Below are 25,039 nucleotides of genomic sequence, written 5' to 3'. Positions count from 1 at the left end.
TCTTATTTTTCTTGCAATTTATTGTCCACTTTAAGTCTGACTTTATATTTGGTTAAGTATTTTTCTATTTTTTTATTAGATTTCTTATTTTTTTCAAATAGTTCCCAAAGGAATAAAGTATTTTAGTTTTACATTTTTACTTCGCAAAAAAATAAAAAACAAAAAACAAAAATATCAAAAAAAAAACAGTTTGGCTTAGTTCGGTTCAGGCCCATAATGGACTCACACGGGTTTGGGCTGTGAGTCATGTCAGGCTGACCCCCCAAATTTTTCTAGAGGGAGGCATGGCCCATGACAGCCCGAGGGCCAGCATGGCACAGGCCGCAATTTGAGTGGGCCACACCGGGCCAACGGCCCGTTTGACAGCTCTAGTCTTTAGATTTGATCAAGCATCAGGCGTTCTTGCACAGAACAAACAGTTTTTCATTCATAGAAGAAGCCTGTTTGGTGGCACTCCGAGCATTATGCAATGAAATTTTGCCCTTCAAAAAAGAAGTTACTTGGGACTTGGGGGTAGGGGGTTATTTCTAGCCTCTTCAAGGGTATTTTCATCTTTTAGAAACAACCGAATTCAGTTTCTTGACAGAGCCTCAGTCTCCAGCCTCCTGGTAATTGCTTAACCCTTGTTTTCAATTTGTTGCTAGACTTTTGTACCAAGGAAATGGATTCGGCCATTAGTGAAACGGTGGATGATAAAACTCTTGCATCCCAATGGGAGTTCAGCTGGTCGGTCTCTCTCTCTCTCTCTCGTTCGTTCATTCTTGAATAATCAGTACTATTTTTTGTCTTCCCTTTGGTGAAGAATCTAACTCTTCATGAGTGCTGGATTTACTGGGTTTTTGTTCTGTCTTTTGGTTTTCTGCTTGAGGTTATATGACATTTATCGACTATTTCTTCTTTATGTCAATCTTGCCACTGATTTTTCCAATACAGTAGTAGATTAGATAAAGGATTTGTTAAGTAAGTATACATCGTTACAAGTAGAAAATTAGAGAAAAAGGTATCTGTTGAATGTAGTACTAGATTATGTATGTCGTGAAACATTCTATCTTTGAAAGAAGTTACACAATTGAATAATAGTGCTTATGATTCAGAAATAATGTTACATAAATGTATAAACTATTTTCTGATGTTTAACTGGGGGAAGGCGGGTGGGGGACTGGATTGTTACCAATAACTTGTTGAAGAGCATAGATATAGATGTAGAAATATCTAGTCTGCCAGAGGACAACGTGAGGCCTAACAAAAACCTCATAGATGAAATTATTGTACTAAATGGTAAATTGAAAGGCTTTCTTTTGAATTCCAGACATCTGTCGGGTAAGGATGAAACTCTTTTTGTTTATGAAGGCATAGATGTAGGGCCGTGGTTGGGGTAGGAGGAGAAGGTTTCATCAGGGTAACCTTCTTTACCTTTCTTTTTCAAAACTTGTCAATGGTTCAAAGTTTAACTTTAGCAAGTGATCTTCCTAATATTGCTAACCATTTTGGGGGCTTAGCATTGTGAGCAAAGTACAAATCATCTCATATCTGGATTTCTGAGTGAAACATGTGGAAAGAAACTATAGGATGGAAAAGCAGATATCTTGAAAAGGGTGGAGCAATGTTGATTCTTGGTGCTTTAGCTAAGGTGGTATTTGGATGCGTTTCCTGTTTACCAGTTAATAATATCAGTATCTTATTATTTTTAGGGTAAAATACAAAAACCTACCCTGAAGGTTCTGACAATCATAAAAATCTCCCTTATAGTTTCATTTTAACAAACACCTCCCCTGAAGTTTTAAGAAATTCAACAAAAACCTCCCTTTCATCACCTTCTCAGACAGAAAATGTTAAGACTGATGTACCATTTTTTCCAAATACCCATTCTACCCTTTTATAAATTATTTTACATACAAAATTATTGAAATAATCCTATTTTAACTCGACAAAAATGTTAGAAGATGACTGTAAAAGGAGGTTTTTGTCAAGTTAAAACGGTTATTTCAGTAATTTTGTTTGTAAAATAATTTATAAAAGGGTATAATAGGTATTTGAAAAAACTGGTGCATTAGTCTAACGTTTTCTGTCTAGAAAGATGATGGAAGGGAGGTTTTTGTCGAGTTTCTCAAAAGTTCAGGGGAGGTATATGAAACTATAGGGGAGGTTTTTATGATTGTCAGAAACTTGATGTGAGGTTTTTGTATTTTACCCTATTTTTTAAAAGGTAAATGAGATTTTATTAATGGAGGGAGAGCTTCCCCTCAACTAGAAAGATAATTAAAGGAATAAAGAATGTATACTGCAGTATGATTTGATTAAATATATACAAGAGATGCTATACTATATCATTTTCTTATGTGTTATACTTCACAAACTAAGGGTTTTGATTCTTTTTCTCTTTTGTCCTTCTCTTTACTTTTGGGGGTGGGAATGATTTGTTTACTTGGTTCATAGGAACTCTTTTTGGCCTACTAAAATTGGAGAATAGGATTTATTTGTTTTGTTTTTTTTTGATCAATAAGATTTATTTGTTTCATAGTAGCAAAACGTTTTTCTTATGTAGCCACCTAATTTGCTGCTCTATTATCTATCCTTGTTCTCCATGTCTACCTCCGTTGTAGATAGACCGGAGTTTCTAAGCTAAAAAGAAATTTGGTTTGATTAGAAGAAGGTGTATTATTGCAAAATCAAGGTTTGGACGTTAGACCTTGGACCATGAACAAAACATTGTTGGGAAAGTGGTTTGGAGATATGGGAAGGAGCAGGTTAGACTGTGGCAGTAAATTACTGAAAGAAAGTGCAGGTCAAATGACAAGCCTTATGGATGTTGGAGCGATGAGAGTGTTGGACCCTATGGCATGAGTTAGGGTTCATAAAGAGCTTATTTTGAAGAGGTAAGCAGACATGTTCATGGGCCAGGCTAGGCCAGGCTTTGCCTCTTTATAAACAGAAAATGACCAAAGCCCGGCCTGACCTCGGGCCTAGATCTTGAGCCCGAGCCTGGATTCAAGCCCAAAGCTTGATCTGGATAGATATTGTGTAATATATTATTAATAATATATTATATTTTTTACTGTGTATATACTATTATCAGGTCGAGCTCGGGCTCGGGCTGGGCTTGGGCTTTCCCAATTAAGCCTGGCCCAAAAAATAGTCGGGCCTGGTGTTTAGAGCCCAAGCCTAGCCTGCAGGCTTAAAAGTTTGTCCATTCCCAACATAGAACGGGCAAGGCTGGGCCAGCCCATCGGGCTACCTAGCCCATCAACAGGTCTAGAGGTAAGATATCAATGCCAAAAATAAGGATATATACAGTATAGGCCATATAAAACAATCTGTTAGATAATGGGACCACCATGCAACTCCCAAAAAAGAATGCTCTTTCTATATATACACAATGAATCACAAGAAAGGAAGCAATGAAATATATTTTTTTTATGAGTAAAAATCTTTCATTAATAACAGAGATTAAGATACAATAGCTAAAGATTGCATAGGAATTTGCAATCTCCAACAATTAGTTACAATTCTGCCCAATACAATGAAGATCTATTTGCCCCTTGTTTGCTAGGGTATCTTAACCCAACCAAACTGAGAGTTGAACTTCCTTGCAAGTGTGTCAATTTCTCTGAAAATAAACTTGAGCTTCCAAGGTGCTGATGTGATGTTTTTGGCCCAAGAGATGACCAATAGAGAGTCTCCTTCAATTTCTAAGTCTGTTGTTCCCATCTGCTTAGCCATCTTTAAACCTTGAAGTAGGGCTAGAGATTCAGCCTGTATTGAGTCACCATAACCTATTGGTCCAGAGTAGAGTGCCACCACCACACCCAGATAATTTCTAAACACACCCCCTATGCCTGCCCTTCCAGGGTTGCCAAGAGAACTCCCATCAAAATTCAGTTTTAGTTTGTTCCATGCTGATGGCTTCCATTCCATGCTTACAAAAACTTTGGGTACATCTATTTGTGCTATTTCAGCCTAATTCCTTAGTATCTCATTCATGGAGTAGTTTCTAAATATGTCCATGGTCTTCACCCAATGTGCAGTTTTGATTTTTATGGCTTCAATAACTTCCTCCACTGTTTTGCTTTTTCCTGAAAAGACTCAGGTTTCTTTCCTCCCAAATAGTCCATACTGCAGCTGCTCTCACTGCCTTCCATATACATTTTCCCCTTTTCTTCCGTTGACACAGGAAAGAGGGGTTGAATAGGCTTACCACATCCTGTGGGGGAGCCCATCTGCATCCAAAGAGAGAACAAACAACATTCCAAATACCAGAAGCAAAAGAGCAGGATAATAGTGAGTTAGAGTTTCACTACATCCCAAACAAAGGACACACACATGAGGAGAGAGGCAATTGTTTGGCCTCCTTTTCTGTAGTACATCACAAGTGTTTACCTTCCCTAGGAACACTTCCCAACAGAAAGCTTGTACTTTTGGAGGGATCGGTTTAGTTTAAATTTTTCTCACTGGAAAGTTCACCCCCATAGGGTTAATATGAGTGAGCAAACCAAAAAAAGATGCACAGGAAAATAAACCATCAGAAGTTGGGGACCACAATCTACAATCAGCTATAGATTGGTCCCTCTCAAGTGTTGAAATCAACAGCACTAGTGACTCACACTCATTTTCCCTCAACCCTCTTCTAAAGCCAAAATCCCAAGAGATCCCTGATTCTGAAAGCACACCAAACCTAGCAACAGGTTTGTTTTCATAGTTTGATAGAGACTAGAGGTCTAGGAAATTAAACATAAGAGGCACATCCCCAACCCAAAGGTCTTCTCAGAATAAGACTTTGTTGCTACAACCAACATCAAATCTGATAAATTGAAGAAAAGTTGGATATACCTCAAAGATTGCCTTCCAAGGAGAGGATGGAGCTGCATTGGGGGCTAATTTTGCATCCCAGCCGTTATCTGCATCGCCATGTAAGCTTTTAATGACTCTGTGCCACAACCTTTCTTCCTCACAAGGGAATCTCCATAGCCATTTCCCTAGGAGGGCCTTGTTTCTCTTTATTAGGTTCCCTATACCTAATCCACCTGGTCCTTAGGGTAACAAACTTTCTCCCATTTCACTAAACAATCTTTCTTTTCTTCACCCGGCTCCCACAAAAAGTCACTCATAATCTTCTCCAATTTCCTAGCTATTTTCATTAGGATCTTAAAGGTGGAAAGGAAGTAAGTGGGAAGGTTTGCAAGGGTTGATTTTATCAAGGTGATTCTTCCCCCCAAGGAAATATAATTTCTCTTCCACATTGCCAACTTTTTCATGAACCCCTCTACCACTGGTTTCCAGAAGCTTTCAGCTTTCAGATTCCCGCCCAAGGGCATTCCTAAGTATTCCAGAGGCCAATTTTTCAATTCACAACTTAGCAGATGGCTTGGATATTCCCCCCCCTCTTCAATGTTGATTCCGGCTACACAACTTTTTCCCCAATTGACATTCAGTTTGGAGGCCTGCTGAGCTTTGGCCTGCTCTGCTTGGGCTCACAAATTTGTAGTTGATCTCAGGCTCATTTTGCCAAGTTGCACCCAGACTCGACTTACCTTATTTAAGTCATTGATTTTATAATTTACATTGGATATATTGGAAACCAAATAAAGAGTCATTGATTTGAGGCACACAACTAATACATAGACAAGAATCAAAAACACAAAAATTATAATTTTTATACTTATTATGTGCTATATATTTATTATATAAAATATAAACTATAGTATTCTAATGAACCGAGCTTAAATAGAGCAAGCCCACCAAGCTTAAACTGCTTAATATACCATTCACATACTAAATGGATATGGGTATGGACTGTGCCTAGATATGGATATGGATGCAGCCACATAGACATTGATAAAAGAAATGGAAGTACAACTCTCCATTTCTTGATATCCAGTGCATGGATACAGGTACTGATGTCCCATTTAATATTCTTAAACCAATAAGCCATGTTTTCATATCTAATCTTTTGGAGCTAAATATCATTTCTCAATACTTATATCTTTCCAAATTTAATTAAACTTCTGATTTTATAGGTATTTTATGGTATGATTTATTAAAATAATACCATTTATATGTTTTAAATTTTTGGTATGGTTTTAGATATCATGACAATGACCAGGTGTACCAGTTCTGAGTCAATTAATAATCGGGTTATATAAGATAGACCTAGAACCAAACCAGTTATTAATCAGGGTAATCGGGTCTGACCTGATGATAGTTGACATCCATGATTACCTATGGTAATAACAACTTAGAACTTCATTTTTTATAATGTAACCTCAATAAAAATGACAGTAAAATGGTAAATTAGTTATATGCTGGTAAAACAAGTGTTTTTAACCAAAATTATCTTATATACTGTCTATGAAATTTAGTGTTTTAGATGTAAATTGTAACAAAAATTACAAGGAAATCAGGAAACCTTTATATATTATTAATAATATAATCGGTTTGGGTCTTAATCAGTTCAGACAGAAAGAGCTGGTCCTGACCCAATTATTAATTGGGAAACACACACAACCAGAACCAACACAGTTGGTTTGGTCAGTTTGGTTTTGTTGGGTAGACCCAACCTTGATAGCTCTATGGTCATATTCTATGAATGCATATATACATAAATAAATAACTTTCTATGTAGAATCAAATATATACACATAAATAATAAGCAATATATTCAACTAAGAATTTGAATCTGGATATAATTAGTTTTAGTTCATAACTGTTTGGGAATGGCTCCTGTGAGTTCCAATTTCCCTGATCCACCCTGAATTTAGAGGCAATTGAGTTCCTCCACCAGGAATTTCTTTCAGAAGCAAACCTCCTGCACCACTTAGAAGAAAAAAATTTACTACCTTCAACTTTCTTAGGCCTAGAACCCCCTCCCCCTCCTCCCTAGGCAAACAAACTTGATCCCAACAAGATGGATTTTTCTCTCTTCTTCCCATCCCCTCCAGAGAAAATTCCTCTACAGATTTTCAAGCTTCTTAGCTACTTTGGCTGGAATGGGAAAGAGGGATAGGAAGTAGGTGGGAAGATTGGCCAGAGTACTTTTGATAGGAGTCACATTACCTCCAACAAATAGGTACTTAGCCTTCCAAGAGGCTAGTTTTTTCTCCACTCTCTCAATAACTGGATCCCAGATAGCAGAAGAAAAGCACTTAACCCCAAGGGGAAGACCTTCACAAGAGAAAAGTCCACCTGGCAGGCCACTAAGCTAGCACAATCTTCCAAGTTTGGAAAAGGACCCACTGGAATGATTTTGCTTTTGTGAAGTTTAACTTTAAGACCTAAAACCACTTCAAACCAGCATAGTACTCCAAGTAAGAGCTCCAACTGGTGAAATTGGATCTTTGGATGCGTTAAGAGTTGTCATTACTCGATTCTGGTCAATGGGATTATGAGAGACTTCTTTCCACATTGTAGAGGTTTGAGGTAGGGAAAAGCCCTTTCACCTTTCCTGTTCACCCTAGTTGTGGATGTCTTGAGTAGAATGATTTCTAAGGCTGAAAGGGAGAATAGAATTAATGCTTGGAAGGGATAGGTTACCGATTACTCACTTACAGTTTGTAGATGATATTATAATCTTTTGTGAAGGGGGAGATCAACTTTTGATGAGGAATTTTGAACTTGTCTCCAATCTTAAAATCAATCTTGAAAATAGCTGTATAGCGGGACTTAATATGGAAGAAGGAGAGCTTATAGTTGTTGCAAATGTCCTAGATTGTTCCATCTCAAGTTGACCTCTAACCTACTTAGTGCTTCCCCAAGGTGCACACCCTAGAGAGTAGATTTTGGAGTCCAATCTTTGAGGTGTGCCAAGAGACTAGCAACCTGGAAAAGAAGTTACATCTCAGGTGGGGGTAGGATTACTTTGATTAAGTCCACACTTGCTAATCTTCCAATCTACTATTTGTCGATCTTTAGGATCCCTAAAAGGGAAATAAATAAGATAGAGAAACTGATAAGGAACTTTTTGTGGGAATCATGAGAAGATAAAAAAGACCACTTGGTTAATTGGGAGGTTGTGAGTAGAAGTCTAGAAGTAGGAGGCCTGGGAATTGGGAATGTGAATAAAAAGAATTTGAAGTTGTTAGGAAAATGTTTATGGAGATGGCCACGGGAACCGGACAGACTCTGGCATAAAGTAATAGCCAGTATTCATGGTAGATTGGGGAATGGCTGGGATGCAGGTGTCTCTAACCGGGCTACATTAGCATCTCTGTGGAAGGAAATTCATGGTATTCTGCCCACTCTCCTCCAGTTTGTCAGGTATGATGCTTGTTCAGGGGATACTGTTAAATTTTGGGAGGATGTCTGGATTGGGTCTTACCCTCTAAAGGATCTCTTCCCTTGGGATGCAAAAACTCTAGACCATTTTTAGATGACTTAATTTGTAAAAGTATGTTAACTGTAGGTGTACATGGAATGGTGTTCCATATAAATATTTATACTTTCATCTATATTTTAAATCTTTTGCTGCACTCCACATAACAAGAACTACAGTATTTGTTTGTATCTCAAGTCTTTTTTTTTTTTTCCTGCAGTGACTTGGAAGTGGATTATGAGTCTGAGGAGAATGCATCCATGGTATATGCAGCATTGGCTGTTGATAAGGAGGTGAGCTTACATTACTTAATTTTTCTCCTGGTTATCTAATAGTTGCTGTAATGATCTAGTGGCTGATAATTAATTTTGAAATCTAGTGGCTGTTGATAAGGAGGGGAGGGCGGGTATAGGGAGAGTTTTCAGGAACCATCTAGGTGCAGTTGTGGCTTTATTCTCTGGGCCAATTGGATTTGGCAACTCGGTTAAGGCTGAGACAATGGCTCTCTTACAAGGACTAAAACTGGCAACACAGATGGGTGTTAGAGAGCTAGAAGTGGAAGGAGATTCCTTATTGGTTATTTCTTGGGCTAAACAAACTAGTTCAGCTCCTTGGAAATATAAATTTGCTTTCAGGGAAATTGACAACCTTGCAAAAAGTTGTAACACTATGTTTTGGATGGGTAAAAAGAACAGCAAATGGACTGGCAGATGTTTTTGCAAAACAGGGAGTGGACAGATCCACTCTATTTTGGGCAATGTTGTAATCTGTATTAATAAAAGGGGGGCATGGTAATCAGGGTGGCCATTCTGGTTTCCAATGTATTTGGGCTACTGTGTAGCAAGGATCTGTAATTTTTTTCAAGCATTAATAAATTACTCCTTGTGCTGATAAAAAAAGGACAGCATTATTCCTTGAACTATTGATTTCCTTTTTCCCCTATTTGGTTTTAATTAGACTTTGATTTCCAATTCCAGTTGCAGCCAGACAAAGTGAGGAGGAAGATGTCTGTGGCTGATGGAAAGCTCTCAGTGTGAGTTTCTTTTCTAGTGACAACCATTACCTTGTTTCTTATCCCCTTCTGTAAAGATTGGGAACTATGTTTTCAGGATACTAGTCTCTGTTTCTCTCCCTCTTAAATTGTGATGGTATCAGGTCTTTTAACTCTACTATAAATTGATGTTTTTTTTTATTTTTTTGATCAATAACAGTGAATTTTATTAAAGGATTGAGAAAACTATAGAGCAAGGGAGCTAAACAATCTTAACTCCCGAATACAAGCCAAGGTACACCCAAAATATAAAGCAATTACAACACAGCCCATAAGATAAAGTTTCTGTTCACCCCTTGCCTAGCTAGACCATCTGCCAATGAATTTGCACTTCTCTTTACCCATGTACATTGAATTTCAAGGTCCTTAGTCAGCCACTTAAATTTACTCTTTTCATATCTGTAATTCCAAAGCTTAGAGTTGTCCTCTTTTAGCTAGTTCACCACAATTTCAGAATCTCCTTCTATGATCAATTTATTAATATTCATGTCTTTAGCCCTTTGTACCCCTTCAAGAGCTGTTAGTATCTCACCCCCCAAGGAATCTCCCACCCCAAGTGGACCAGAATATATGGCTAACAGATTCCCTACCAGATCACTCCTTCCTACTAGGCCAGTATTGGCCTTCTCACATGACTCAGCCATCTTATTATTGACTATTGACTAGATGTGGTACAGAAATGTCTTTAGGCTCTATTTTACAAACTAAATACACACACGAAAGGAGATTACATTTTCTTAATATATGTATTCAGACAATATACATATCATCAGTTTGATTGTAAAGTCAAAAGTTTCTACCACCTTTTCGGTTCCTGCCCCTTATGTATACATGTCTGTGTGTGTATGTATATTATGTGCATCAATAATCTAGTACTCTTAAAGTACTATCAACTTTGCTCCCATATATAATATATATACTAATACAAAAGGCAGTTAACCTTTGTTTTTTTAAAGATGCCCATATTAGCAAACCCCAAATCTAAGAAGCAAGAGCATTTTTAAAGCAAAAAAAAAGAAGAAATTGGGCAAACCCAAACCCAATCTGATCCAATGTCATCGGATTTTATTAGGGTTAGGGATGGGAGTTCCAACAACTTTGGTGGTATTTGGTACTGTGGCAAAACCTCATTTTACTTGGTTCCGGAATGCACCATAAAGAAAGCACACATTCTTTTAAGCCGTGGCATGTTCTAGAATTGGCTTTGCTTGGTTTTGGAACTGAAAATATCATGGATTTTGGAATACACTTATTTCTTGTGTTCCAAAACACACCAAACTGTCTTTGATCCAATACACACAACACAGCACAGATAGTCCTTTTTATGTGATGAGTTCTGGAACACAACACACCACAGCATGCAGAACATCACCAAGGATGTGGTGAGTTCCAAAAGCATGGTTTTCACATTATAGTGGGGGCCAATGTTCTGGAATGCACTGCACTTTCTTGTGACAGCAATACAGAACACCCCTTTGGATTAGGGTTGACCTTAAACCAGCCCAAGTTGCACCAGTTCTAGGAACCATAAAATTTGACTGGTCGCACTTTAGGCAACTAGGTTCTTACAGGCACTAGGGTAGTATTTATAGATCATGAAAGCACTATTCTTTTGAGTTTTTCAGGCCTGACGTGTGAAGGCAACTCAATTAGGGCAGAGCTATTAATCCTTTTGCAAGGTCTAAAATTTGCAAAGCAGCAATGTTGGACAGGTTTGGTGATAGGCAATTGCAGAGTGATAATAGGTTGGGTTAAGTCATCAGTATCTGGTCCCTGGCTTCAACCGTTTTACTAGGGAACCTAGAGCGTTATCACCAACCTCATTCAGGTTGGTTCCTACGTCTTCTAGGCTCCTATCTATTTCCCTTCCTAGAGATGAGGTTGTAAGATCTGCTCACATTGGGGAACAATCCCTAGGCCTAGGGTTATAGCATTTTATCTAAATCTGTTCGAACTTCTGTGCATCTGTCAGCTTTTGGCTGTATCATATTTAGTGTAATAGTGATAGAGTTAAGATATTTTTACTTCTTTTTGTTTCTTTGGTGGATAAATTGTATTATTCCTTACTATTAGCTTCTGGCAGCATGGGTGCTCTTTATACCTTTATAAAATTCCTAATTTGTGTTGCTGATCAAGAAAAAGAAAAGAAATCTAATGGAAATATTTTCAACACTGATGGAGTGTTTGGATACCATCTGGAATTTATGGGTTTCTATTAGCATTTAGGATGGATCTTTTTTTTCTGGCTAATTAAAAGGGTAGGTTGAATATCTAAAATGAAACCAACTTCTATTTGTATTTAAGAGGACAAATCTTTTTTCTTTTATTGATTGGTTAAGAGGACAAGTTGAACATCTAAAATGAAACCAGTTTTGTTTGTTTGTTCCTAAAAGATAAAAATCACAAAATAAAATGAATCCATTTTAGGATTTCAAGGACTTTTTTTTTCATATACAGAATTAGAAATAACTCCATAGAAGATAACCAAAAAATGCTATGAAAAACGTAAATGAAACTACTTTATTTCATGTAGCTGAGCAGCTTGAGCAGTTTCACTTGTTACCCAAGGTTTTGACATTTATGGAATGTATTCTGGGAACATGAAGTAGATGATCATTATGGAAGTTTAGAAATGTAATACAAATTTTCATTTTCTCTGGTTATTTTTAAGTTCTCCTTTGGGTTCAGGCATTTTGAGGCAGTGGAGGCTAGATTTCTTCGTGCTTCATTCAGCGCATTTGTGGATGTTCTGACACTTGCCACCAAAACTATTGAAGAATTTGGACCAGGAATGGAATTATAGAACCTATTGATTAGCTTCTGATTAGAACTGATTTCTTGAAATTGTAAGTGTAATTTCAATCGAAACTCAACGTTCATGATATCAGAGCTTGAATTGTAATTGTTTGTATATCTTGGTTTGTGACCACTTACAGAAATGGTAGAATCACCATGGGGTAGTAGTACCATTTCACCTTCAAATTTATACTTCACTCTGTAATGTTATTCTTATTGTTTTCGTATCTCATTAATGTGGTCATGTAGGAAAGTATCTCCTGATGTGCAGTGTCACCTATTTAACAATTAACAGCCAGATTTATGGAAGGGGGATTCATACCAAACACAAATTCATATCGTTTTAGGCAGATTCTATGGTTAAAAGGGAGCACCATGTGGTAAATGCAACTTTAGTTCCAATTCAAGGTGGGGTATGGTGTTGAGAATATTCCCATCTGAGGTTGAATTGCATTTGTATCGTTTTAGGAAGATACATACCAAACACAATTTCATATCGTTTTTGCATTTGTATTTTTCGAAGATGATATGATAATTGAGTAGAAGTTGCCATGATAATTAAATGAGGTTGAATTTACTTGTATTGAACCCACATAACAGTGGTTAGATTTTAGAAACTACTCTCTTTTTCTTCCTTAAGCAGCGCAGTTGGATTGAAAATTGAAATCGTATGGTTCTGATCTTTTCATCGAAATAGATTGTATAGAATAGAACTGTCCCTCCCACTGTGGTTTGTCAACAAAACCTACTTCATTTTAAGTTTAGAAAATTGTTCAGAATACTAAACGTCAACCTGTTGGAGAATTAAATAATGTCTCGTCAATGTAGATTCATCTTGATTCTTGATGCTTTCTTAGTACCCCTGTTTCGAACTGAACTACCAATCCCCCAATTCTTATTTATCATTCCTTTAGTCTTACTCCTTATCGGCCATAACCTAATCAATCCACATTTTGACATAATATAACCTTAAAAAGCTGGAAGCTTTTAAAGTTTAGCTTTGAATAGATGGAACAAATGGTCACGTTATAGCCTTTTCTAATGAATATATTATTCTTAATTGACAGTCTTATTTGCTTCAAATATGAGTTTTAGTTATTTACAAAAATACATTTTTCTTTGTTGATAACTTTTAAAGTCTGTGAATTGCATGGTTTTCAAAACCGGAGCGGACCGGACAGTTGGACTGGAAAAACTGGGAACCGGTTAGGTGATCGGTTCCATTTTTCCCCAAAACCGGATATTTGCAAAAAAAAAAAAGTTGATTTGGTCAGCAAACCGCTGACCCAGGTGGTTGAACTGTTCAACAGTTTTGACCTTTTTTATTTTTTTTTGTCAGAACGGTAATGGTTGGACCATTCAACCCGGGAACTGGACCCTGACCGGTTTGGATAAGCTACAAAAGTTGAAGTCTAAAGTGTAGTTATAAATTATGGTTTGGATATATTTTCTTTCTAAAACAAAATATATCCACTCCTTATCCACTTCCATGTTTGTTTTCATTCTTTCATTAATTTTTCTACATCTAGCTAACGAAATCCAAATGTTGTCATTCTTTCCCTATAATAAGAATCTGTGGATTTTATAAATTATGGTTTGAATTCTATTGGTTAAAATTAATGGATACCCAATTCATGAACTTCTGCACATTCAAGAGAAATTTGCTAAAGACAAAATGTTTGGTCAAATTAAGCTGCTACACAAATCTGCCTTGGCTCAAATTCTAGATTAATCATGAATAGCTTCTGGGCCACAAAGTGCCAATCCATAATGAATATAAGCATCTTGCATCGTTATATTCTAACACTCATTTATGTAAGTAAATATATTACAATTGCTAATTAAGTTTCATCAAACCAACATTTTTAAACCAGATCCTATTAATTCTGCGCTACATTAACCATTACTATCATTAACTGGTCTCATCTAGCTTGCATAAAAAATGGATCCCACACTTCTTCACCTGTACTGCCTTCTCGTCAGGCGTGAATACTGGCTGATTCCCTTGCTTTTTCACTTTGGAAACTGACCCCAATTCAAATGAGACCTCCATTTGATTCCCACCACTTAATAAATTCTCAAATTGGGTACCGGGCATGTGGGCTACCCACATATTGTGTGTGTCATGGCGAAAGAGAACAGAGCCTCCATAATTAGCACTATATTTCCGCTCAACATTGTTGGTCTTATTAACAAAATAGGCACCAAGATTACCAAAAAAAGCAAATATTTTTTCGTCTCTGTCATCCACTTCATATACAGCAGATAAAATCAACCCTTGATTTACCTTGTGGTCTGAAAGTAGTGGAACCTCAAAAGATATTGAAGACCCAAAGCTCTGGTAATGAAACCACTTTGGAATATCACTCTCATAAAGGAACATTTCAAACTCACCATCTTCCGAAATAATCTGCCACATTGGAATCATAAAGCAGAAATGAATTTGCTCAATCAAAAGAGCAGACAGTTTATACATGCATTTCTAGATAACAATTCGATCTAAGTTCTAATGTAATGCAGAAAGAAAGAAAAAAAAAATACATTTTCTGGTACTGGTACCACAAAATGAACCTTTAACCGTAAGGGGGCGTTCTTTTTTTGGATTTTGAGAGGGTGAAAAGTTGGTTAATAGGAATATTCCCATTGACCAAGAATCACATGTTTTTTCAGATTTATGCGGGGATTATGAAAAGTTTATTTTCTTGGATACCACTTATCCGGGTAAGTGATACCCATCTCCTAAGTGGGTAAATAACTTTCTCACCTTGGGGGAAAGTTACCAACACTTGAATGGGACAAAAATGCCCCTTATAATAATGAATTTTTATGACTAAAATAATCTTTCTCCTATTTACATAGGAAATAAAAGAACATGGGTAAATAACTTACCGAAAAACGAACGGGGCCTAAAAGTTTCACTATAAGCAGTTTAGTGTTGCAAGATGAAACGGAAGGATAATATTTTAACAATCATGGTGCTGCTACCAAAATGTGTTTATGGTATCTCCTTATAAATTATTGGGCTCAATTTGGGAAGAGTGCAAATACAAATATGTTCCAGTGCAAAACCTTGTACATGGCATTTTGAAACCTTGTAATTGCATTGTACATATTTGTATTTGTTTGGGAAGATTATAAATACAAATATGTATAGTAGTGCAAATACACACAAAATAATACAAAATACATACAAGGTTCTGCAATCTATATATTTCTATTTATACGTACTCCTGCCAAACTTAGCCTTATGCGCAATTTATGGGACTTTATAGGCTATTATGTCATTTATTTTTTAAACTATAAAGTGGAAAGCTAGAATATCAAGGGTATATATGGAGAGAGAGAGAGAGATGATCACCTCGAGAGACTGCAATTTGCTAAGGTCCTGAAGCTCAAACATCTCGTCACAGCCATGAAGCTCAAATGGAAGTAAGTTTTGATTGTTTCGTATATTTGATAATCTCAATGATTTGCATTGACATACGCCTAATTCCTTCAAACTTGGAGGAAGTTTCGGGAGTGACTGAAGCCGTGTACAACGGCTTAAATCAATGCGAGTGAGTCGGGAGAGGGAACTGATACTGGATGCTTGGCCATAAGAGTTGTTTGAACTTGGATCCAAACCTTGCAAGGAGTAGGACAAGCTGGTAGAATGTGAGAAACCTTCCAACAATGTGCAACCAGGTGCATATAGCTCCTCTAAACTTGATGGAAGCTCTGGAAGTGATCGAAGCATTTTGCAATTCTGTAACTCAAGAACCTCGAGCTTGGAAAGGTGACTGATGCTGGATGGTAGACTAGTAAAATTGTTATAACTTAGATCCAACACTTCTAATGACCTTAAGCTCCCAATGTCACTAGGAATAGAGCCTTCTGACAGATTGCATTTGCTGAGAATTAGGCCACTTAAGGAGTATAAACCCGAGAAAGAATTGGGTAGGAGATTGGAATCAGGTCTACTCTTTCCTGGAGATAGCATAGATGAGAAGAACGAATGGAATAAATTATCTGATGATACTTTACATCCTTCTAAAGATAATATCTTGAGCTTCTTCAAGCGTAAGATGGAGTAAGGTAATTTTCTTATTCCACTTCCATCTACTGTAAGCTCCGTTAGAGATTCCATATTTCCTAATTTCTCCGGCAACTTTTCAAGCTTTGAGCACCCGGAGAGAATTAGAATTTCAAGAGATTTCAACTTACAAATGCTGCTTGGTAGATCCTTGAACTTTTTGCAGTCTTTCAGATTCAAAAAGATGATTCTGTCAAGGTGTTGAATAGAATCATGAACCTCAGCCAAGCTTGTACAACCTTCAAGGATCAATCTCTCAAGGTTGGGAAGTCCCAGGAAGTCCGGAGTCCTGGTAAGGTAACATGAATGACTAAGATCAAGCACTTTCAATTTTTCGAGCAACTGCCACCCACATTTGATAAAAGAAAGAAAGAAAAAGAGGAAGAAATCAGTTTCCATGCGTAAAAAAGATTTAGATAAACAAAACTAGTATTGGAAGATGAAGAAGATTTAGATAATTAAAAGCCGTATATATATACCATGATTTCCTTCCATACTTGTTTCATTCTGCTGTGTTGCATATCAAGAAAAACAAGGTTCTCTAGATTAAAATTGGATGGTATAAATGTCAAAGGGAACCCATGCCAACACAGCCATTTTAGCTCTCCAGAGACATTCTCGTAGGACCCCATTAACTTTACATAATCCATTCTGAGCAGTCTTAGTCTTTGCATCCTTGTGAATGCTTCAGTTGTCAACTGTACACTTAACGAACTGGATTGGTGGTTTTCCAGTACGATGCCTTCGATTGCTTCTGTTCCCTGCTGATAAGAAACATCAATGGGCAAGTGATTACATGCATATATATACTTTGCTTCAGTAGTCAACGATACATGTAATTAAGCTAATTAATTAAGATCAGAATATCTAGTCTTTATCTTAATTAATGGCAAGTCTACGAAGTGTCTGAACCGGCCCAATCTAGTCCTATGTAACTATCAAAGTTTTTGGTCATACAACTAGCTGGTTAATTCTTCTAATTTTGGATTCATAGACTCTACTACCAGACCTTACCAAGCTCGCTACCACCCTCGATCAATAGACAACCCATTTTCCCTTGCTGGGTCTGGACTATGGCTGCTGTTTCAACCCAACAAACTCAGCAGAGGAAGATGGAAAGATGTAAACCCACCCACCAGCACATTTCACTAAAGCCTATTATTGGGTCCTTGAAGATGGAACAATTGCAAGAGGTTGTGCTGTGCCACTTGGCTTCTGCTGTTTGCACCAAAAATGAAAAAGAGGCATTCATTCTTGTGGTAGTTAGGCTTTGTCAAGGGAAATTCCCAACCCAATTAAGACAGCTTCTTTACATTTATGGCATATATTAATATAGGTCTCACTCCTAATCCAGTTTGGTAAGTCCACTGCAGTGGCCCACTTATTTCTATCAGATGGGGAAATTTTGCTGCAGATCCCAATCGTCTATGGGTAGAGGATCCTGATCATCAAGATTGACCATATTCACACCATTGGTCGATATCATAAGAGCTTCACTTGAGTCACACAAACTGCCTACAGTATCAGTATTTTACTATAAATGCCCCAAAAAAGGGTTTACTTTATCCATCTGGCAAGAGGTTTCATGTAAAAATTTTCATCATAAATGCCAAAACCTATGACCAACATGCATACTACGGAAAAAAGAAAACACTTAAACCTCCCCAAAGTTTTTTATTTTATTTTTTTTTTTTTTTTGAGGGAAGATTCAAAGGACAAGAATCTTGAACTCCCTCTTTTTTTGTAGTCTTTTGTCTTCCTTGGTTTTTGTTTTTTGTTTTCTTGTAGTTTCTTGAAGCATGTGAATGCTTCTTATCCCACATTGTTTGGGAATATAGGAGAAAAATAATATTATACACCATTCACAAGCTTGTAGGGGGTTGGGGTGATTTTCACACATATGCACGACCAAGTTGGGCCCAGTCAGAGCGTGGGTGTAGGTGTATGTATACACTATCTTGGTAAGTTCCATTCTCCCTTCTCACTACTATGTTTACAATATGATAAAACCTCCCCTTTTGCACATTTCTAAAAGGACAATAACCTTCATTTTTTACTAGGTAAGATAAAAACGGCACTTATTCTACTGCTAATTACTATCAACAGGTGACCACACATGACATACTCAAGCAGAACAGAATGCTCAATGTTGATCTCAGATCCCCGTGGTAAATCTCGGGCCGACAAGTATGAGAATGTAATAGATTCAAGTTTGAGAATGGTCATTTTGTACAAAAAATAAATAAAAATGTCGAATATTAGAACCATATCCAGTCTACCCCTCCCAAAGACCTCAAATATCTAGGACTAATAACACCGAGTAATGACCTTCACTAATTAAAGGATCTGCCTTCTTCTCCACTATAAGAATATCCTGCAGGTACATCACCTATTGTTCAACATAATAAATAGATTTACTTCCGTGAGAAATCAAAATTGTTATGATACGCCAATCATTCAGGAACTCAATCAACAAGAAGATCCTTAAGTCAGATGCTCAGGCCGGATAAGGAAACCAGCGAAATGGATGGATGGAAATTATATTTATGACTGATTGGACTATGCATGGATGGCTTGCTAATAATCAGGAGCAATGAAGATTCCCTTGTCAATCATAGAACCGTTAGACATTTTAGGAGAGATTTACTTTTATTACCAGTGAGTTAATTAAAGAATGATGCTTTGTGGAAGTATTTAAATAGCTATGATTGTATTGGAAGATCAAGCCAGCATAAATAATAACAATCTTCTTCCCTCTTTCATCCGCTGTTCGTCACTTCCCTTCTATTCTTCTTCTCCCGGAGTCTGCACGCGCTCGAAATTGTGCAAAACTGATACGGAGACGTATCATGTTAATGTGAAACGAGGCACCAAATATGGGCCCAAATTACCTCCCCACTAAACTCTGCAGAACACCCTGAAACACTAGCATTCACACACACATTGAGAATATCTCCCCTACATGTATGTTAAATTCATGGGGAGGTGTTCCCAATATGCAAGTGTAGGATGCATGCAGAGTTGTGGGGAGGAGATCTCTTATCACCAAATATCCCTCTTGAAATCACTCCAGTTAGCAGTTGCAAGAAATAAATTCCATTCATTAATATAATTTTAAAAAATAGAAAACAAGTTTTAGATCATGTTTCAAACACTGATTAGGTCCAAATTTTACACATGGTATATTTGAAGGACAGACTTCAATATAAATGGTTTTGATTTACCACAAGACCATTAATTGGTATATCAATATAAATGGTTTCAAACCAGAGATCATGCAAGTAGGGCAGGTTTGAGATATTAGATTCAAACATGGAAAAACCTTAAGGCTATGTTTGGTCTGAAGGAAAAAGTAGGAAAAGGTAGGAAAACTTTTACAAATCTTGTATAGGCTTCCTTACCTTTCCCTACCTTTTCCTTCAAACCAAATATAGCCTAAGGGCATCCTTGATATTTCTTCTATTCTTTCAAAACTAATACATGCTTTTGAAGATTATGATAAAACTGAGAGATGATTTTAGTATCTGTTAAAAACCTCAGGGGACGTTTATACGCTCAGTTTGGAGAGTAAATACAAATATGTACACTACAAATACATATAAAATACAAGGATTTACACTCTACTTTTTTCTATTTGTACTCCTTAGGCTGAGTTTGGAAGGAGTATAAATGCAAATATGTAGAGTGCAAAACCTTATAATTTATATTATTTTGTATGTATTTACGCTGTACATATTTACATTTGTAAATACAAATATATACAGTACAAATACATACAAAATAATACAAAATGTAAGGTTTTGCACTTTACATATTTGTATCCAAAGGCTCAGTTTGGAAAGAGTGCAAATACAAATATGTACAGTGCAAAATCTTATATTTTGTATTATTTTGTATGTATTTGTACTGTACATATTTGCATTTGCATCCTGTCCATACTGAGCCTAAGGAAATTTTTCCTTCAAACAATTCATATATATATGTATGTATGTATGTATGTATGTATATTGTTTGAAGAGAAAAATTTGCAGCCAAAAAAAAAAACTCATTCACAAAATAAGAAATTCTTGCATTAACTATTACCTTGCATTTTTCCAACACGTAATAAACATCTTCATCAAGCCAAAGCCTACTACGTTTTCCAGGCTCCTTTGGGGATTCTTCACGAATGATATCTCTTCCCATGTCACGTAATAGATCATGCATCTTCACCTTGTCATTTTCATACACTGTGAGAAGAGACTTACGAACAAGAACACTGATTCCAATTTCTGAATGAAAACCACAACCATTTAGTATTGTCATTACATCGTCCTTGTACATCCCATTAAAGAAGCATGCAATATCAAGAAATATATCCCTCTCGCTATGATCCAGTCCATCAAAGCTTATCCTGAGTGCTTTTTGAATTTTATTGTAAGGAATTCTTTTTAGCTTTTCCAAAGCACTTCTCCATTCAGCTATGCTTCTTTTGTCATACAGAAAGGAACCCAAAACCTCAAGAGCTAAAGGAATGCCCTCAGCATATTGTGCTATTTGTTTTGAGATCTCCACATAATCTTCTATAGGATGGTCTTTCCCAAAGGCATGCCAACTGAAGAGTTCAGTGGATTCATCATCACTTAATTTTTGAACACTATACTTTTCATCCACTTTAACTACATCCAGAACATACTCATCCCTAGTTGTTATGACGATTCTACTTCCTGCACCAAACCAACTGCGTTCTCTAGCCAACGCATTTAGTTGGTTTTGATGGCGCACATCATCTAGAACAACAAGAACCCTTCTATTACAAAGTCTTCCTTTGATCAAATTAGCTCCTTCATCAATGTGACTTATCTTTAATTTTTCTACCCTAAGAATGTCTGAAAGAAGCTTTTCTTGTAACTGGACAAGACCATTAAGCTTCTCAGAGGCTTCTTTGACATCTGCAAGAAAGCTACTACCTTCAAATTGATGACAAATTAGATTGTATAGAGACTTGGCAATGGTTGTCTTGCCTATTCCGCCCATACCGCAAATCCCTACAATGCGAATATCATTTGACTGAAACTGAATGTTCAATAATGAATTCATTGCATCCACACAGGCGTCTATTCCAACTAGGTAGGTGGTAACATCCAACATCTTTTTGCTCAATTTAGTGAAAACCACTCCAACAATTTTTTTGATGAACATTGATTGATCCCTGTCCAATTTCAATCCAAATATTAAAACAATCACACTATAAATGTGTAGCAAGTTTAGATATGAAACATAAAATCAGAGACATAACATGTGTATGTCTGTGTCTGTTTGTGATGGCATGTGTGTTGGTCATTGTTTATTAAATGAGTCCACATCTGAATAAGATATTGCCTTTGAGCTTTGATCTATGGGATATTAAGGTTGTGTTTGGATATGGTTTTGGTTTTTTTAATTTTTCAGAGTATAAAAGCATAAAACTTGTTTTATGCTTTTACTGTATGCTTTTTCACTTTGGTAATTGTTTATTAAATAAACCCACCTCCGGATAAGTTTTTTGCTTTTAAGCATTATGGGAAAATGAACCAAAAAGTGTTGGAGCATTTGTGCAGGGTTGCTTTTAGAAACATTACAATTTGAATCCAAAATACTTTTAAGCCCCAAAAGCACAAATATAAATCTGAAGCTTAGCTGAACACAACCTAGTTTGGAAATATTCAAAAAAAAAAGTCCAAGTTTTATTATTGGGTTTGGAACTTAAACATGAAAAGGCTTCAATAAAGGAAAGTATTTTTATAATGCTCTATTGTATCTGGCCAAGCTTCTTTTGCGTAAAGAATAAATAGTTTCATCTGCTACAAGCTGTCCAAATTGCCATGTTTGATTATCTAAATATATGGAGGTAGGGTATGCAGAAACCTAAGACTAATAAAAGGGTGGCCTGCTGGAACTCAGAAGTCAAAACCAATATTCTAAATCTCAGATAATCCAACCATTTGAACCCAATATTTGAAATGATTTTTTACTTTATATTTATATTCAGATGTTGACTTGAAATATTAAAAAAGAATATCAAAAGTTCAAAACACTGCTGTGTTAGGACAGCAGAGCGAAATGGATTTCAATTCCGTTTCCACCTCAATTCTGCTGAAATGAAATGACTAGCCCCCATGGGAGAAATTCGATTTCTTCCCAGGGAGGATTGGTGTTACCTGTATGCAACATTCCGCAGATCCCACCCTGAGAGATTTGCTGCTTCAGTGAGAGCAATCCTCCATCCCTGCACCACCTTCATCATCTCCTCAGCCTTAAAACACTCTTCTCCGTGTCTGGCAAATGCTTCTGCAAAACTCCCACTCTGTTTCCGAACATCAGACGGATCGACATCATAGAAAACAGGCAGAACCAATTGGTTCATCCTTCTTCTACATTCTAGTATTCTCACAAGTGTGTCCAGGCACCATCTGGAACAAGCGTAGTTCCTTGAGAAAACTATGATCGAAACTTTTGGTTCTTCAATCGTGGTTTCTCTTCCTTTCCTTGTTTCTTCTATATTGCTGTCTCGGAAGGTGTGGATTCCCCGTTTGACCAAAGCGGTGTAGAGGCAATCAGTGAAGTTCCTGTTGCTGGGTTCATCTCTGAAACTCAGGAAGACATCATAGTCCCGTGGAGAAGTGGAAGAGAAGGCTTCATGGGTCGCCATTGCAGCCATGGACGAGCTGAAATGATAGGATGGTTTGATGGGCTTCGGCAATGGGTGGGATTTGAGAGCTCAGCAGACCTGCTCAATGAGAAAACGCCATTGTTATCTTGTTAATTTGACGACCATGAATCACGACAAAAGCAGTTGCTTCCATGAATTCTCTCAATCAAAGAGAATACGAATCAAGTGCCAATCACTGTATCAACCTTTAACTTTATGCTTTTCTTCGATGTATTTGTCTTTTTGCTTTTGGCTTTTTTTTTTCTTTCTTTCACAACTTACGTCTAAATTTGTAACAAGTGATCAAGCTGCCAAAGCAATGCAAGTGGGCAGATGAGAATGAGATGCTTGTGCAACGCAGTATAGACATTTTGGAGGGAGCCTACAAAGCCTAGCTAAGACACACTAGTTTTCTTGGCCCCACCAATCTACATCGAGTCGCAGGTACAACAGACTGATCTGCCACCATCCATATCTTCTTTCCTTGCATGGAGAAGAAACAAAGAAAGTGATTAATTCTTGGGAGAAGTACCAATCAGTTCAGATCAGAATTTACTAGGCCCAAAGTACAGGGGGAATGCATCCTGACCGTGAATTGATGCCAAATTCACGGGCAGGATGTGGTTTATAGAGGAAGAGGGCTACTTGTAGGGGGGGCTGAAACTCAGAATTCTGCAATTCTTTGCCTAATAGGCACTAGTGCTTTTAGGAATCTTTTAATGGAATCCCCCAAGAGGAATATGCTTTAGGTCCAAAAAGATTTTGATTCAACTGAGGAACCCTCTGGCGTGAGATTGGGCCATCAAACAAGTGAGTTGGTTATATATGATTTTAATATCACCTATCGTATATACTGTATGACAAAACTGATAAAGCTTTTTGTTTTTTTTTCTGGGTAACCAATAGAGAAACTATTTATTAAGTAAACATATTTACAAATCGGAACTCACCCACCCCGTTCAATGTTTGTAACAAGCCAACTTAAGTCCTTGGTGGCGGTGGGTTGACTCGAACCAAGCACCCTCTAGGGCACACAAGCTGATTTGGCCAGAGAGCTACTCCATTTGCCTCCCTGTACATACATGTCTAACATCTATGATATCATAATTCTTACTAAAATTTACAGTCCTTTGCAAGATCCTCTCCAAATACCATGGAGGCTGTGATTTCCTATGCAAAAAATCATGACACACAGAGTTGCTTAAAAATAAAAAATGAGATTCCCAATGCACATAACTTTTGCCAGATAAAGCCTTCTCGAGCATCTCTGGTTTCTACTGCTGCAAGCCTGCAAGAGTCGATATGCCGAAGGACTAGCAAAGTAAGGCACACATTTCCCTATTTCATCTCAAATAACACTACAAATGCCAGCATAGCCTGTTTTAGGATTAATTTAAACTAACCAACAGATGGTGGATCCATTTAATCATGGCTGTATAATGTCAACTTGATCTGTCATTCCACACAACAGAGTTGGCTAGCACAAATGCACAAATGATCCATGTTTTCTGCACAATTTGGTATGACCCACAAACATCGATTGTGAAAACAGGAACTGGTCCTTGCAACCATAGTTACAGTAAAATATGCAGGGATAATGCATCCATATCACCCAACCACCCCGAACCTGCCCCTATTAAACGTTTTCACTTGAGCATCTGCAATCTAACAATTGGAAAATCAGCCAAAAGTTACAATTGATATATGCCATTACATTCTTCATAAATTAATATAAATCTGAACAGAAATTGTTCCCCATGTTGAGATGGAATCTATATTTCCTTTACAAAGCCATAACCCATCACCATGGAAGATTCATAAACAAACAACAAAAGACTTAAGAGTCCTAGCTAGGCCAATAGGAAAAAGCACGATAATGCTAGCAAAAATGAGAGTGAGCTTATAAGCTCACAAAACTTGCAAAATTACTAGGATACTCCCGGGTAGTCATAAAAGACGATTAGAAAATTACCATTAAAGCTCTATAGGGATCATGTAAGGCTGCATGGAGATGTCATATCATCAAGGAGGAATGCAAAAAAGATCAGAGAGGAGACCAACATCATCATTCGGTACCAGAATACACGGAGGGAAACCAAGCTGCAGATTGGCTCACAAACCAAGGACACAAATGGACCATAGATG

General features: G+C 37.1%; 2 protein-coding genes across 9 annotated transcripts; one reads left to right on the top strand and one right to left on the bottom strand.

Annotated features, from left to right (window-relative positions):
* The first annotated feature begins 401 nt into the window (after positions 1 to 401).
* Positions 402 to 12,408, top strand: LOC104601538 (uncharacterized). Of its 3 annotated transcripts, none has more exons than XM_010264900.2 (5): positions 402 to 513; positions 645 to 726; positions 8,526 to 8,598; positions 9,283 to 9,338; positions 12,045 to 12,408. In XM_010264900.2, the coding sequence occupies exons 2-5, from the start codon at positions 662 to 664 to the stop codon at positions 12,157 to 12,159; spliced, it is 309 nt and encodes a 102-aa protein (XP_010263202.1). In that variant the 5' UTR covers positions 402 to 513; positions 645 to 661; the 3' UTR covers positions 12,160 to 12,408. The 3 variants fall into 3 exon arrangements, with proteins under 3 accessions (XP_010263202.1, XP_010263200.1, XP_010263199.1); XM_010264898.2 differs by having other exon boundaries at positions 410 to 542; XM_010264897.2 differs by having other exon boundaries at positions 427 to 726.
* A 1,426-nt stretch (positions 12,409 to 13,834) lies between these two features.
* Positions 13,835 to 25,005, bottom strand: LOC104601536 (TMV resistance protein N-like). 6 transcript variants are annotated; one of them, XM_088893101.1, is made up of 6 exons: positions 24,867 to 25,005; positions 22,404 to 22,972; positions 20,308 to 21,415; positions 16,704 to 16,988; positions 15,511 to 16,566; positions 13,835 to 14,562 (listed from the first exon to the last, which is right to left on the bottom strand). In XM_088893101.1, the coding sequence occupies exons 2-6, from the start codon at positions 22,901 to 22,903 to the stop codon at positions 14,065 to 14,067; spliced, it is 3,447 nt and encodes a 1,148-aa protein (XP_088749227.1). In that variant the 5' UTR covers positions 22,904 to 22,972; positions 24,867 to 25,005; the 3' UTR covers positions 13,835 to 14,064. The 6 variants fall into 6 exon arrangements, with proteins under 6 accessions (XP_088749227.1, XP_019054020.1, XP_088749225.1 ...); XM_019198475.2 differs by lacking the exon at positions 24,867 to 25,005 and adding an exon at positions 23,845 to 23,979; XM_088893099.1 differs by lacking the exon at positions 24,867 to 25,005 and adding an exon at positions 23,849 to 23,975.
* Positions 25,006 to 25,039: the final 34 nt, after the last annotated feature.

Source organism: Nelumbo nucifera, chromosome 8, assembly GCF_055504915.1.
Source record: "Nelumbo nucifera cultivar China Antique chromosome 8, China Antique-T2T, whole genome shotgun sequence".
In the NCBI taxonomy this organism is placed as follows: Eukaryota; Viridiplantae; Streptophyta; class Magnoliopsida; order Proteales; family Nelumbonaceae; genus Nelumbo; species Nelumbo nucifera.
The sequence above is the reverse complement of the archived record's forward strand: the minus strand, read 5'-3'. Positions and strand labels throughout refer to the sequence as shown.